Source organism: Salmo salar, chromosome ssa25 (assembly GCF_905237065.1).
Source record: "Salmo salar chromosome ssa25, Ssal_v3.1, whole genome shotgun sequence".
Classification (NCBI taxonomy): domain Eukaryota; kingdom Metazoa; phylum Chordata; class Actinopteri; order Salmoniformes; family Salmonidae; genus Salmo; species Salmo salar.
This window is the reverse complement of record NC_059466.1, coordinates 50395041-50408712: the sequence shown is the minus strand read 5'-3', so window position 1 is coordinate 50408712 and position 13672 is coordinate 50395041. Positions and strand designations below refer to the sequence as shown.

At 41.9% G+C, this 13672-nt stretch overlaps 1 protein-coding gene across 1 annotated transcript in view; it reads right to left on the bottom strand.

Moving 5' to 3' along the window:
• The window catches only part of LOC106586923 (receptor-type tyrosine-protein phosphatase-like N), a 194251-nt gene that overhangs the window by 8601 nt on the left and 171978 nt on the right, over positions 1-13672 (bottom strand). Inside the window, exons 13-18 of the mRNA XM_045707451.1 lie at positions 10984-11193; positions 7117-7344; positions 4577-4724; positions 2490-2563; positions 2311-2388; positions 826-945 (exon numbers count right to left, since the gene is read on the bottom strand). Coding sequence (XP_045563407.1) covers positions 826-945; positions 2311-2388; positions 2490-2563; positions 4577-4724; positions 7117-7344; positions 10984-11193 — 858 coding nt within the window. The remainder of the gene's footprint in view (positions 1-825; positions 946-2310; positions 2389-2489; positions 2564-4576; positions 4725-7116; positions 7345-10983; positions 11194-13672) is intronic.

Sequence of the window (13672 nt, the reverse complement as noted above, 5' to 3'; positions counted from 1 at the left end):
TTAGTCTCCTCAACTTGTTCAACAGCCTCACCATTCATTACCAGATTCAGGTCTAGAACTTAGGGAATGATTTGTACCAAATAAAATGCTCTTAGTTTTAGAGATGTTCAGGACCAGTTTATTACTGGTCACCCATTCCAAAACAGACAGCAACTCTTTGTTAAGAGTTTCAGTGACTTCATTAGCTGTGGTTGCTGATGCGTATATGGTTGAATCATCAGCATACATGGACACACATGCTTTGTTTAATGCCACTGGCAGGTCATTGGTAAAAATAGAAAAGAGTAGAGGGCCTAGAGAGCTGCCCTGTGGTACACCACACTTTACTTGTTTGACATTAGAGAAGCTTCCATTAAAGAAAACCCTTTGAGTTCTATTAGATAGATAGCTCTGAATCCACGATATGACAAGAGGTCGAAAAGCCATAACACATATTTTTTTTCAACAACAGGTTATGGTCAATAATACCAAAGGTTGCACTGAAATCTAACAGTACAGCTCCCACAATCTTCTTATTATTTTATGTCTTTCAACCAATCATCAGTCATTTAGATCAGTGCAGTACATGGTGAGTGCCCTTCTCTATAAGCATGCTGAAAGTATGTTGTTCATTTGTTTACAGAGAAAATAGCATAGAAGAAGAACAATAATAAAAAGTTTCTCAGTCACAGTGAGACGCGCAAACACACACACACACACACACACACACACACACACACACACACACACACACACACACACACACACACACACACACACACACACACACACACACACACACACACACACACACCAGCTGTGTCTATCCAAAGTCAAACCCCTCACCTCATAGATGTGGTAGAGGGAGGATCCCTCGTCAGGCCAGTAGCGAACACACTGAATCTCTCCATCCTCAACCAGGGCTGTAATCATCACTATCACTGTGCAGCCATTCTCCCAGACCGTCTATAGAACAACAAAAATGTTACAACACGGCAGTTACAACAGCATACTGGCATACTGTGAGATATCCGTGTCCAATGTACTACTACACAACAAATACACAGAATTGGTCACCTTTGCTTACCACAGTCTTTAGCGTTAGCAATAATGTTACCTCAGAGTACTGTGTGCCACTGACCTGCCAGAAGTCAACGATGGTGTGTGCCACTGACCTGCCAGAAGTCAACGATGGTGTGTGATACCGACCTGCCAGAAGTCAGCGATGGTGTGTGATACTGACCTGCAAGAAGTCAGCGATGGTGTGTGATACTGACCTGCCAGAAGTCAGCGATGGTGTGTGATACTGACCTGCCAGAAGTCAACGATGGTGTGTGATACTGACCTGCCAGAAGTCAACAATGGTGTGTGATACTGACCTGCCAGAAGTCAGCGATGGTGTGTGATACTGACCTGCCAGAAGTCAACGATGGTGTGTGATACTGACCTGCCAGAAGTCAGCGATGGTGTGTGATACCGACCTGCCAGAAGTCAACGATGGTGTGTGCCACTGACCTGCCAGAAGTCAACGATGGTGTGTGATACTGACTTGTCAGAAGTCAGCGATGGTGTGTGATACTGACCTGCAAGAAGTCAGCGATGGTGTGTGATACTGACCTGCCAGAAGTCAGCGATGGTGTGTGATACTGACCTGCCAGAAGTCAACGATGGTGTGTGATACTGACCTGCCAGAAGTCAGCGATGGTGTGTGATACTGACCTGCCAGAAGTCAACGATGGTGTGTGATACTGACCTGCCAGAAGTCAACGATGGTGTGTGATACCGACCTGCCAGAAGTCAGCGATGGTGTGTGATACTGACCTGCCAGAAGTCAACGATGGTGTGTGATACTGACCTGCCAGAAGTCAGCGATGGTGTGTAATACCGACCTGCAAGAAGTCAGCGATGGTGTGTGATACTGACCTGTCAGAAGTCAGCGATGGTGTGTAATACCGACCTGCAAGAAGTCAGCGATGGTGTGTGATACTGACCTGTCAGAAGTCAGCGATGGTGTGTGATACTGACCTGTCAGAAGTCAGCGATGGTGTGTGATACTGACCTGTCAGAAGTCAACGATGGTGTGTGATACTGACCTGCCAGAAGTCAGCGATGGTGTGTGCTACCGACCTGCCAGAAGTCAGCGATGGTGTGTGATACTGACCTGCCAGAAGTCAACGATGGTGTGTGATACTGACCTGCCAGAAGTCAGCGATGGTGTGTGATACTGACCTGTCAGAAGTCAGCGATGGTGTGTGATACTGACCTGTCAGAAGTCAACGATGGTGTGTGCTACCGACCTGCCAGAAGTCAGCGATGGTGTGTGCTACCGACCTGCCAGAAGTCAGCGATGGTGTGTGCCAGTGGTCCCTGGGTGGCGATGTAAGCAGGCAGTCGAGGGTCGTGGTCAATCTGGGGTTTACAGAGAGAGAATAATAATGACATTTGTGACGTGTGACACGGGACAAAGTCTACACCATCACCATCCCAAGAGTAGCAGTCAGAGATCTTACTATGATGCTGGCATTAATGTAGTCTTCCTTGGTGGAGTTGCTCTCTGCCTTCAATTTCACACGGGAATGATCATCTGGAATAGAACAGATAGTAACTGACCAAGATGTACAGGAGGTACAGAACAGACAGTAACTGACCAAGATGTACAGGAGGTACAGAACAGATAGTGACTGACCAAGATGTACAGGAGGTACAGAACAGACACTAACTGACCAAGATGTACAGGAGGTACAGAACAGATAGTGACTGACCAAGATGTACAGGAGGTACAGAACAGATAGTGACTGACCAAGATGTACAGGAGGTACAGAACAGATAGTGACTGACCAAGCTGTAGAGGAGGTACAGAACAGATAGTCACTGACCAAGATGTACAGGAGGTACAGAACAGATAGTGACTGACCAAGATGTACAGGAGGTACAGAACAGATAGTGACTGACCAAGATGTACAGGAGGTACAGAACAGACACTAACTGACCAAGATGTACAGGAGGAACAGAAGAGAACAGATAGTGACTGAACAAGCTGTACAGGAGGTACTGAACAGAACAGATAGTAACTGACCAAGATGTACAGGAGGTACAGAACAGATAGTGACTGACCAAGCTGTACAGGAGGTACTGAACTGAACAGATAGTAACTGACCAAGATGTACAGGAGGTACAGAACAGACACTAACTGACCAAGATGTACAGGAGGTACAGAACAGATAGTGACTGACCAAGATGTACAGGAGGTACAGAACAGACACTAACTGACCAAGATGTACAGGAGGTACAGAACAGATAGTGACTGACCAAGCTGTAGAGGAGGTACAGAACAGATAGTCACTGACCAAGATGTACAGGAGGTACAGAACAGATAGTGACTGACCAAGATGTACAGGAGGTACAGAACAGACACTAACTGACCAAGATGTACAGGAGGAACAGAACAGAACAGATAGTGACTGAACAAGCTGTACAGGAGGTACTGAACAGAACAGATAGTAACTGACCAAGATGTACAGGAGGTACAGAACAGATAGTGACTGACCAAGCTGTACAGGAGGTACAGAACAGATAGTGACTGAACAAGATGTACAGGAGGTACTGAACAGAACAGATAGTAACTGACCAAGATGTACAGGAGGTACAGAACAGATAGTGACTGAACAAGCTGTACAGGAGGTACTGAACTGAACAGATAGTAACTGACCAAGATGTACAGGAGGTACAGAACAGATAGCGACTGACCAAGATGTACAGGAGGAACAGAACAGATAGTGACTGACCAAGCTGTACAGGAGGTACAGAACAGACACTAACTGACCAAGATGTACAGGAGGTACAGAAGAGAACAGATAGTGACTGAACAAGCTGTACAGGAGGTACTGAACAGAACAGATAGTGACTGACCAAGATGTACAGGAGGTACAGAACAGATAGTGACTGACCAAGCTGTACAGGAGGTACAGAACAGATAGTGACTGACCAAGATGTACAGGAGGTACAGAACAGATAGTGACTGACCAAGCTGTACAGGAGGTACAGAACAGAACAGATAGTAACTGACCAAGCTGTACAGGAGGTACAGAACAGATAGTGACTGACCAAGATGTAGAGGAGGTACAGAACAGATAGTAACTGACCAAGATGTAGAGGAGGTACAGAACAGATAGTGACTGACCAAGATGTAGAGGAGGTACAGAAATAAGATTTCAATCCAACACAGTTTAATTAACAGCCTGTGAACAGCGTTAGACTTTTAAAGGCATTTTCCCTGACATTCGCTATGAGATCACTTTTGCTGTAAACGCTACGGATGCCAGCTCAGCAGAAATCCACTTTAAGTCAAACACAGTGCACAGGTTGTTCGTCTGAGTTCGTTTGAATCCCAGTCCGAGACTGGAGGATAAACCCGAGAAGAGGTATATAAGACTCACAGGGCAGAGAGTCTGAGTTCGTTTGAATCCCAGACCGAGACTGGAGGATAAACCCAAGAAGAGGTACAGTATATAAGACTCACAGGGCAGAGAGTCTGAGTTCGTTTGAATCCCAGACCGAGACTGGAGGATAAACAGGAGAAGAGGTATGTAAGACTCACAGGGCAGAGAGTCAGGGGAGCGGTTCTTCTCCAGGTGGGCTTCACTCTGCGCTACAGTGACAGCACTGGGTTCAGCCTTGTAGGAACATAGATCCTCCCACTCCTTCATCAGACGGTCCTTATTCTCCAGATGATCCTCCATATAGGCCTGGGGGGGGGGGGTATTCTACCAGCTGTAACAGTGTGTTTGATAATAGCTCCAGAACGTTATCATTATTAAACAATGAGGGTACGTTTCCTAGACACAGATTAAGCCTGGTCCTGGAAACAGATTAAGCCTGGTCCTGGACACAGATTAAGCCTGGTCCTGGACACAGATTAAGCCTGGTCCTGGACACAGATTAAGCCTGGTCCTGGACACAGATTACGCCTGGTCCTGGACACAGATTAAGGCTGGTCCTGGACACAGATTAAGCCTGGTCCTGGACACAGATTAAGCCTGGTCCTGGACACAGATTAAGCCTGGTCCTGGACACAGATTAAGCCTGGTCCTGGACACAGATTAAGCCTGGTCCTGGACACAGATTAAGCCTGGTCCTGGACACAGATTACGCCTGGTCCTGGACACAGATTAAGGCTGGTCCTGGACACAGATTAAGCCTGGTCCTGGACACAGATTAAGCCTGGTCCTGGACACAGATTAAGCCTGGTCCTGGACACAGATTAAACCTGGTCCTGGACACAGATTAAGCCTGGTCCTGGACACAGATTAAACCTGATCCTGGACACAGATTAAGCCTGGTCCTGGACACAGATTAAGCCTGGTCCTGGACACAGATTAAACCTGGTTCTGGACACAGATTAAGCCTGGTCCTGGACACAGATTAAGCCTGGTCCTGGACACACATGAAGCCTGGTCCTGGACACAGATTAAACCTGGTCCTGGACTAAAAAGCATGCTCAATCTCCTCAAAAGTGGAGGACCATTATCTGTGTCCAGGAAACCATTCCTATATCTTTCACATTACTATAGTAAGGTAATAAGGTGTATCACTGTTTCTTATGTGCATGTCACATTTTGAGTAGATGACCCCATACCCTCTGATACTCACCAGTAGTAAATATAATGACCCCATAACCTGATACTGACCAGTAGTAAATATAATGACTCCATACACTCTGATACTGACCAGTAGTAAATATAATGACCCCATACCCTCTGATCCTGACCAGTAGTAAATATAATGACCCCATAACCTGATACTGACCAGTAGTAAATATAATGACCCCATACCCTCTGATACTGACCAGTAGTAAATATAATGACCCCATACCCTCTGATACTGACCAGTAGTAAATATAATGACCCCATACCCTCTGATACTGACCAGTAGTAAATATAATGACCCCATAACCTGATACTGACCAGTAGTAAATATAATGACCCCATACCCTCTGATACTGACCAGTAGTAAATATAATGACCCCATACCCTCTGATACTGACCAGTAGTAAATATAATGACCCCATACCCTCTGATACTGACCAGTAGTAAATATAATGACCCCATACCCTCTGATACTGACCAGTAGTAAATATAATGACTCCATACCCTCTGATACTGACCAGTAGTAAATATAATGACCCCATATCCTCTGATACTGACCAGTAGTAAATATAATGACCCCATACCCTGCTGACCAGTAGTAAATATAATGACCCCATACCCTCTGATACTGACCAGTAGTAAATATAATGACCCCATACCCTCTGATACTGACCAGTAGTAAATATAATGACCCCATACCCTCTGATACTGACCAGTAGTAAATATAATGACCCCATACCCTCTGATACTGACCAGTAGTAAATATAATGACCCCATACCCTCTGACCAGTAGTAAATATAATGACCCCATACCCTCTGATACTGACCAGTAGTAAATATAATGACCCCATATCCTCTGATACTGACCAGTAGTAAATATAATGACCCCATACCCTCTGATACTGACCAGTAGTAAATATAATGACCCCATACCCTCTGATACTGACCAGTAGTAAATATAATGACCCCATACCCTCTGACCAGTAGTAAATATAATGACCCCATACCCTCTGATACTGACCAGTAGTAAATATAATGACCCCATATCCTCTGATACTGACCAGTAGTAAATATAATGACCCCATATCCTCTGATACTGACCAGTAGTAAATATAATGACCCCATACCCTCTGATACTGACCAGTAGTAAATATAATGACCCCATACCCTCTGATACTGACCAGTAGTAAATATAATGACCCCATACGCTATACTGACCAGTAGTAAATATAATGACCCCATATCCTCTGATACTGACCAGTAGTAAATATAATGACCCCATACCCTCTGATACTGACCAGTAGTAAATATAATGACCCCATACCCTCTGATACTGACCAGTAGTAAATATAATGACCCCATACCCTCTGACCAGTAGTAAATATAATGACCCCATACCCTCTGATACTGACCAGTAGTAAATATAATGACCCCATATCCTCTGATACTGACCAGTAGTAAATATAATGACCCCATATCCTCTGATACTGACCAGTATCATGTGACCAGTAGAGATGTCCATGTTGGACTGGGCGGGCTCTTCGCTCCAGGAGGGCGTACTGCTGTGTGAGGAGGGGCTGTGTTGGGGGCCGTCACTGAACTGGGACGACACGCTGCTCACCCTGGAGGTGTCTGTCCCCCTCCGTCCCCCCGCTCCCCCGCCCACCGCCTCCTGACGACTGAACGACGTCTTGGCTGCCATGTGCTGCCTGCAGAGCTCCTGAGAAAGTCAACAGAGAGAGAGAGAGAGAGATTCCCGTAAACAAGACGTAAACAAGATGTAAACAAGAAGTTAATCACTTTCATCAGCCCATAAATATGATTATATCGTCACAACTTCTGAGTAAACGAACAAAGACATTTAAAACGAGAAGCTAATTGTGTATCATCGTTCATGTTTAACACCTCTGTTATTATGGCTCCTCCTGTTTACTATCATCATCGTCACGTGTCATATGAAGCAGAGGAAGTAGTTTGGTGATTGTTGTTCACAATAATGAAGCTGTATTCTATTCCGTCATGATCGGCATAATCATCACCGTGATTGAGAACCCCCCCCCAGTCTTTCATGTTAACTAAGGCCTTACCCATAACCTTGTCTCGGAGCCTTATATTGAAGGCCACAGGTAACACCTCTAACATCCCCTTACCTTGTGACAGACCAGGAGAACTAGAGGTTTAACTATGCATATGGAAAGGAACACTCTTTCCAGGTGGAGCTAACTATAACTATTTGAATATAGATCCCCCTAAAAAAGGACTACTTTTTAAAGCTATTTGAATTTAGATCCCCTAAAAAATGACTACTTTTTAAAGCTATTTGAATATTGATCCCCTAAAAATGACTACTTTTAAAAAGCTATTTGAATACAGATCTCAGAAAGTAACTATTTTTCTGAAACTATTGGATTGGCTGCCTTCAACTAACGTCAGGGCTGTAAATAGAATGGATAGAGCACACAGCGTCCTATACTATACAAATCTATCTGACAGTCATATTTGATCTACACAATACGTTTCTATCTGAATGTTATGTAAATGTCCATTCTCCTGAATGTCTGTTGCCTCAGGTGTACATAATGAAGTCAAACCAATTAACCAATTATATATATATATATATATATATATATATTATTTTTTTTACAGATAAGTACAAATAAGTTGTGACGCTCAACTACTGTATGACTCTAATAACATGCCACTGAAAAGGTCGAAAGCTGCAATTCCTTTTATGATCCCTGAAAATACTGCAGAGTAATTGAAAGCCATTTGAAAACATTGCAAACAGCAAGTTAGCTGCTTAGCAAAAACAACTTCAAGCTTCTGTCCATCTGAGGGTACTGTAAGTGACCTTGTTTCAAACACACACACTACACCATCTTTAAAGGGATAGGTCCCTCCAAATACAAACTACTGAAATATTTGAAGGCAGTTTTGGTAAATTTAGTTTCCTTCCGACATTTACTGTAAGCATTCTTAGTAACACTTAACATTAAACTTGCATATCGTCACTGTCTGATGAAAACCTCGTATCAAGTTTAGCCAATTAATACGTTTGTATATTTGTTGAAAGCAGTACCTCTCCCCTTAATGTACTCCGAACATTTCATTACTCAAGGACCAAGAAAATATATTTAAACAGCTTCTAAAGTTCCATAATTGTAAGTTCGTTAATGTGAAAATATGGAGGAGAAAAAAAATCTATTCCCTGAAAAGTTTCTCATTTTGTCACGTTCACTGTCCTCAAACTCCCTGTCGTAAATCAGCCAAGGCGCAGCGTGCCGGTAACTCCACATCCTTTATTGAAGTGAAACTGAAAAAACAATAAACAGGATAAACAGACATGAACGTGACACCACTGAGGCGCACACAAAACACACACAGAAAATAATAATTACCCACAAACACAGGTAGGGAAAAGGCTGCCTAAGTATGATCCCCAATCAGAGACAACGATAGACAGCTGCCTCTGATTAGGAACCATACTCGGCCAAAACACAGAAATACACAACATAGAATGCCCACCCCACATCCCACCCTGACCTAACCAAAATAGAGGAAATAAAACGTCTCCCTAAGGTCAGGGCGTGACACATTTGCAGATAAGAGAATTTCATCAGACAGTGACGATATATTCAAATACCTTCAAATATGATATGAGACGTGTATTTGAATATCAAAGAAACTAGTTGCCCATTAGTTGGAACTCTATATACTGTAAACTATACTCAAATATATTGAGTATTTGAAAAGTTGGTATTTAAAAGAAATCTACAAAATACAACTATTTTCAGGTCTGCCTGGTTCTCAAAGTGTGTTCGAATCCCAAATGGGACCCCTTTCCCTATCTACTGCAATACTTCCCACTGACATTGTGTTTCGTTGAGTTGAGTTCATGTGAATTAAATATGAAATCCACAAACATAATAATAAAAAAAAAAAATGAATTTAGGTTAGAAGTTGGGTGAAAATAATGACGGAATTCCCTTATGTTGATGACTTTTTGCAAATCCAATGTTTTCCAACGTCATCAAATGTTTTGGTTGAAATTACGTACACCAATGCTCTGCTTTAGATCCACGGGGGACCAGTACGGAAAATAAAACAAATAAAAAATAAATAAAAATAAAATGTATGTATTCACTACTGTAAGTCGCTCTGGATAAGAGCGTCTGCTAAATGACTAAAATGTAAATGTTAAATGTAAAGTAGTTCTCTATTTAAAGAATAGGGTGTCATTTGGGACAAAGTATCTCCTGACCTCTCCTACCTGGTAGTCAACGAACCTCCTGACCTCTCCTACCTGGTAGTCAACGAACCTCCTGACCTCTCCTACCTGGTAGTCAACGTGCCTCCTGACCTCTCCTACCTGGTAGTCAACGTTCCTCCTGACCTCTCCTACCTGGTAGTCAACGTGCCTCCTCACCTCTCCTACCTGGTAGTCAACGAACCTCCTGACCTCTCCTACCTGGTAGTCAACGTGCCTCCTGACCTCTCCTACCTGGTAGTCAACGTGCCTCCTGACCGCTCCTACCTGGTAGTCAACGTGCCTCCTCACCTCTCCTACCTGGTAGTCAACGTTCCTCCTGACCTCTCCTACCTGGTAGTCAACGTTCCTCCTGACCTCTCCTACCTGGTAGTCAACGTGCCTCCTGACCTCTCCTACCTGGTAGTCAACGTGCCTCCTCACCTCTCCTACCTGGTAGTCAACGTGCCTCCTGACCTCTCCTACCTGGTAGTCAACGTGCCTCCTGACCTCTCCTACCTGGTAGTCAACGAACCTCCTGACCTCTCCTACCTGGTAGTCAACGTGCCTCCTGACCTCTCCTACCTGGTAGTCAACGTGCCTCCTGACCTCTCCTACCTGGTAGTCAACGTGCCTCCTCACCTCTCCTACCTGGTAGTCAACGTGCCTCCTGACCTCTCCTACCTGGTAGTCAACGTGCCTCCTGACCTCTCCTACCTGGTAGTCAACGAACCTCCTGACCTCTCCTACCTGGTAGTCAACGAACCTCCTGACATCTCCTACCTGGTAGTCAACGTGCCTCCTGACCTCTCCTACCTGGTAGTCAACGAACCTCCTGACCTCTCCTACCTGGTGGTCAACGTTCCTCCTGACCTCTCCCACCTGGTAGTCAACGTGCCTCCTGACCTCTCCTACCTGGTAGTCAACGTGCCTCCTCACCTCTCCTACCTGGTAGTCAACGTGCCTCCTGACCTCTCCTACGTGGTAGTCAACGTGCCTCCTGACCTCTCCTACCTGGTAGTCAACGTTCCTCCTCACCTCTCCTACCTGGTAGTCAACGTTCCTCCTGACCTCTCCTACCTGGTGGTCAACGAACCTCCTGACCTCTCCTACCTGGTAGTCAACGTGTGTCTCCGGTCCTGCCTCGGGTCCGAGGCCCAGTTTCCCTGAGGCCAGCTGCTTGGCGTGGTGTCTGAGGCAGGCGATGGTCAACGCTACCACCACCGCCCCGCTCACACACGCCATGGACACCAGCGTCAGTACCAGCCCACTGGAGCCCTCCCTCGCCCGCGTGGCATGGGGCAGCCCATGACCCTCGCTCCTCTGTAGGGGGAGAGAGAGAGGGAGGAGGAAGACAGAGAGAGAGAGAGACAGAGAGAGAGGAAGAGGAGGAAGAGGAGGAAGACAGAGAGACAGAGAGAGAGAAAGAGAGAGACAGAGAGAGGAAGAGGAGGAAGACAGAGAGAGAGAGAGAGGGAGAGAGGGAGGGAGAGAGAGAGAGAGAGAGAGAGAGAGAGAGAGAGAGAGAGAGAGAGTAAAGGAAGGGAAGGGAGTCAAGGGAAATAGGAAAGAGAAAGATTCATGTCAACAAAGATACCTGTTTGTTTACATATACACTACCGTTCAAAAGTTTGGGGTCACTTAGAAATGTCCCCGTTTTTGAAAGAAAACCTCATTTTTTTGTGCATTAAAATAACATCAAAATGATCAGAAATACAGTGAAGACATTGTTAATGTTGTAAATGACTATTGTAGCTGGAAAGGGCAGATTCTTTATGAAATATCTACATAGGCATACAGAGGCCCATTATCAGCAACCATCACTCCTGTGTTCCAATGGCACGTTGGGTTAGCTAAATCATTTTAAAAGGCTAATTGATCATTAGAAAACCGTTTTGCAATTACGTTAGCACAGCTGAATACTGCAGTACTGATTAAAGAAGCAATAAAACTGGCCATCTTTAGATTAGTTGAGTATCTGGAGCATCAGCATTTGTGGGTTCGATTACAGGCTCAAAATGGCCAGAAACAAAGGACTTTCTTCTCAAACTCGTCAGTCTATTCTTATTCTGAGAAATGAAGGCTATTCCATTTCCAACACTGAACTATACTGAACTTTACTGAACTATACTGAACTATAATATCAACTAGAACTATACTGAACTATAATATCAACTAGAACTATACTGAACTATAATATAAACTAGAACTATACTGAACTATACTGAACTATACTGAACTATATTATAAACTAGAACTATACTGAACTATATTATAAACTAGAACTATACTTAACTATGATATAAACTAGAACTATACTGAAATATACTGAACTATATTATAAACTAGAACTATACTGAACTATATTATAAACTAGAACTATACTGAACTATACTGAACTATAATATAAACTAGAACTATACTGAACTATAATATAAACTAGAACTATACTGAACTATAATATAAACTAGAACTATACTGAACTATATTATAAACTAGAACTATACTGAACTATACTGAACTATATTATAAACTAGAACTATACTGAACTATAATATAAACTAGAACTATACTGAACTATACTGAACTATATTATAAACTAGAACTATACTGAACTATACTGAACTATATTATAAACTAGAACTATACTGAACTATAATATAATCTAGAACTATACTGAACTATATTATAAACTAGAACTATACTGAACTATACTGAACTATATTATAAACTAGAACTATACTGAACTATAATATAAACTAGAACTATACTGAACTATACTGAACTATATTATAAACTAGAACTATACTGAACTATACTGAACTATATTATAAACTAGAACTATACTGAAATATACTGAACTATAATATAAACTAGAACTATACTGAACTATACTGAACTATAATATAAACTAGAACTATACTGAACTATAATATAAACTAGAACTATACTGAACTATAATATAAACTAGAACTATACTGAACTATATTATAAACTAGAACTATACTGAACTATACTGAACTATATTATAAACTAGAACTATACTGAACTATATTATAAACTAGAACTATACTGAACTATAATATAAACTAGAACTATACTGAACTATACTGAACTATATTATAAACTAGAACTATACTGAACTATACTGAACTATATTATAAACTATAACTATACTGAACTATAATATAAACTAGAACTATACTGAACTATAATATAAACTAGAACTATACTGAACTATATTATAAACTAGAACTATACTGAACTATACTGAACTATAATATAAACTAGAACTATACTGAACTATATTATAAACTAGAACTATACTGAACTATATTATAAACTATGACTATACTGAACTATAATATAAACTAGAACTATACTGAAATATACTGAACTATAATATAAACTAGAACTATACTGAACTATACTGAACTATACTGAACTATATTATAAACTAGAACTATACTGAACTATAATATAAACTAGAACTATACTGAACTATAATGAACTATACTGAACTATATTATAAACTAGAACTATACTGAACTATAATATAAACTAGAACTATACTGAACTATAATATAAACTAGAACTATACTGAACTATACTGAACTATATTATAAACTAGAACTATACTGAACTATAATATAAACTAGAACTATACTAAACTATACTGAACTATACTGAACTATATTATAAACTAGAACTATACTGAACTATAATATAAACTAGAACTATACTGAACTATACTGAACTATAATATAAACTAGAACTATACTGAACTATACTGAACTATATT